The sequence below is a fragment of the Penaeus monodon genome, chromosome 29, assembly GCF_015228065.2.
Source record: "Penaeus monodon isolate SGIC_2016 chromosome 29, NSTDA_Pmon_1, whole genome shotgun sequence".
Classification (NCBI taxonomy): Eukaryota; Metazoa; Arthropoda; class Malacostraca; order Decapoda; family Penaeidae; genus Penaeus; species Penaeus monodon.
In genome coordinates, this window is record NC_051414.1 from 13,254,350 (window position 1) to 13,255,817 (window position 1,468).

General features: G+C 29.4%; 1 protein-coding gene across 1 annotated transcript in view; it reads right to left on the reverse strand.

The window, feature by feature from the left end:
* The window catches only part of LOC119591971 (tyrosine-protein phosphatase 10D-like), a gene marked incomplete in the record, with an annotated part of 62,800 nt that overhangs the window by 7,684 nt on the left and 53,648 nt on the right, over nt 1–1,468 (reverse strand). The window contains 2 exon segments of the mRNA XM_037940725.1: nt 9–137; nt 816–1,068. Coding sequence (XP_037796653.1) covers nt 9–137; nt 816–1,068 — 382 coding nt within the window.

The window sequence follows — 1,468 nt, forward strand, 5'->3', positions numbered from 1 at the left end:
CACTGCACCTTTTCTATACAGCGTGTCAACATCACAATAGCACGGGAATTACTTTCCCAACACATTCTCCAGAAATCATCCCGGGTGGACAGAAGAGGACCTTGGCTCACTATGAACTCTCTTGGAGAATTATAACCCTAAAAAAGGAGAAAAAAAATCATAATATACATGACATACACATCCATATCATTTGGCAAGTTCTGTTTTATTTTTACTAATTAATATTTCATATTTCTTCAGTAATAACTAAAAATCATCAACAAATTGATATTATATTCTATTATACCAAACTGACTAATAATTTTGTTTCTTTTTTTTGTGTAGTATAATAAAGTACATAACATTACCACAGTTTTACTGTTCACTTTGTATTTTTTAATATCAATTTTCTATCTCTATCTCTACTAAGTCTACAATAAAATGAATAAAAAAATATGTTCAATCAAAAAATGTTAACAGCACCATTTACAGTTACATGGCTTACATATTCAAGACATTTCCATCTAAAATCTAAAATGAAAAACAGTAGCAATTTTGTTTAAATTATGTTTCAAAATGTACTAGAGCACAAAATATACTTTTGTATTTCATATATAAAGAATATTTTTATGTATAGTTAAACTAGCAACTGCAAATTGATATAAAACAATATGCAGTATATGTTTATATTATACTTCTTAAGTAGTTTTTGCTCATTTTTGCATTCAGACAATGCCAACACAACATCTGATCCATTTACATAATTCTTCAAAGGTACTTCATCAATTACACTTCATATATATTATACCTGTTTTAACTTGTTTAATATAACTTACTGGTACATAATTTGCATTGACATAATCAGACCCCTCTTCATCATCTGTTGGTTGCAATTTGAAGCGAGAATGGTCATAAGGCAAAATATTTGTGAAACGATTCTTTGGGCGATTGACAGACATATACGCAGCATTGCGCTGGAGATCACATCCAACATGACTGAGCGCTTCATATTCTTCTGAGAAGTGGTACTCTGAGTCTGCAGACATAAATCTGTAATGTGCTACGAAGTCTTGCAACTTCACTGGACGGCTGTGGATAAAAAAAGATAGCAATAACTGAAGGACAATGGTTAAAAGGTCATGTTGCTTGTGAAGAGAATGACACATTAAAACACTTAAATTAATTAGTTAAACTCATATTAAAATCTTCATCATGTATATATCTAATAATGTATTCCTTATGTTATGCTACTTCACTATTCAGATTCTCAAAATGTTACTTCTTTTGGTTATGTTAAGCTTAACTTGTCAACTCACTTAATATTTGATAATTCACATATGGTTATCAAAGATTTCTTTCTTTTCTATGCAATTAATATATATCAATTAATATATATCACTGGTTACAGTAAGTTTAGCAACATAAGCAAACGTGTTTATATATTCCCATTTAAAAGAAAATTAACTTGAACTTGAAAGACACCAAATAA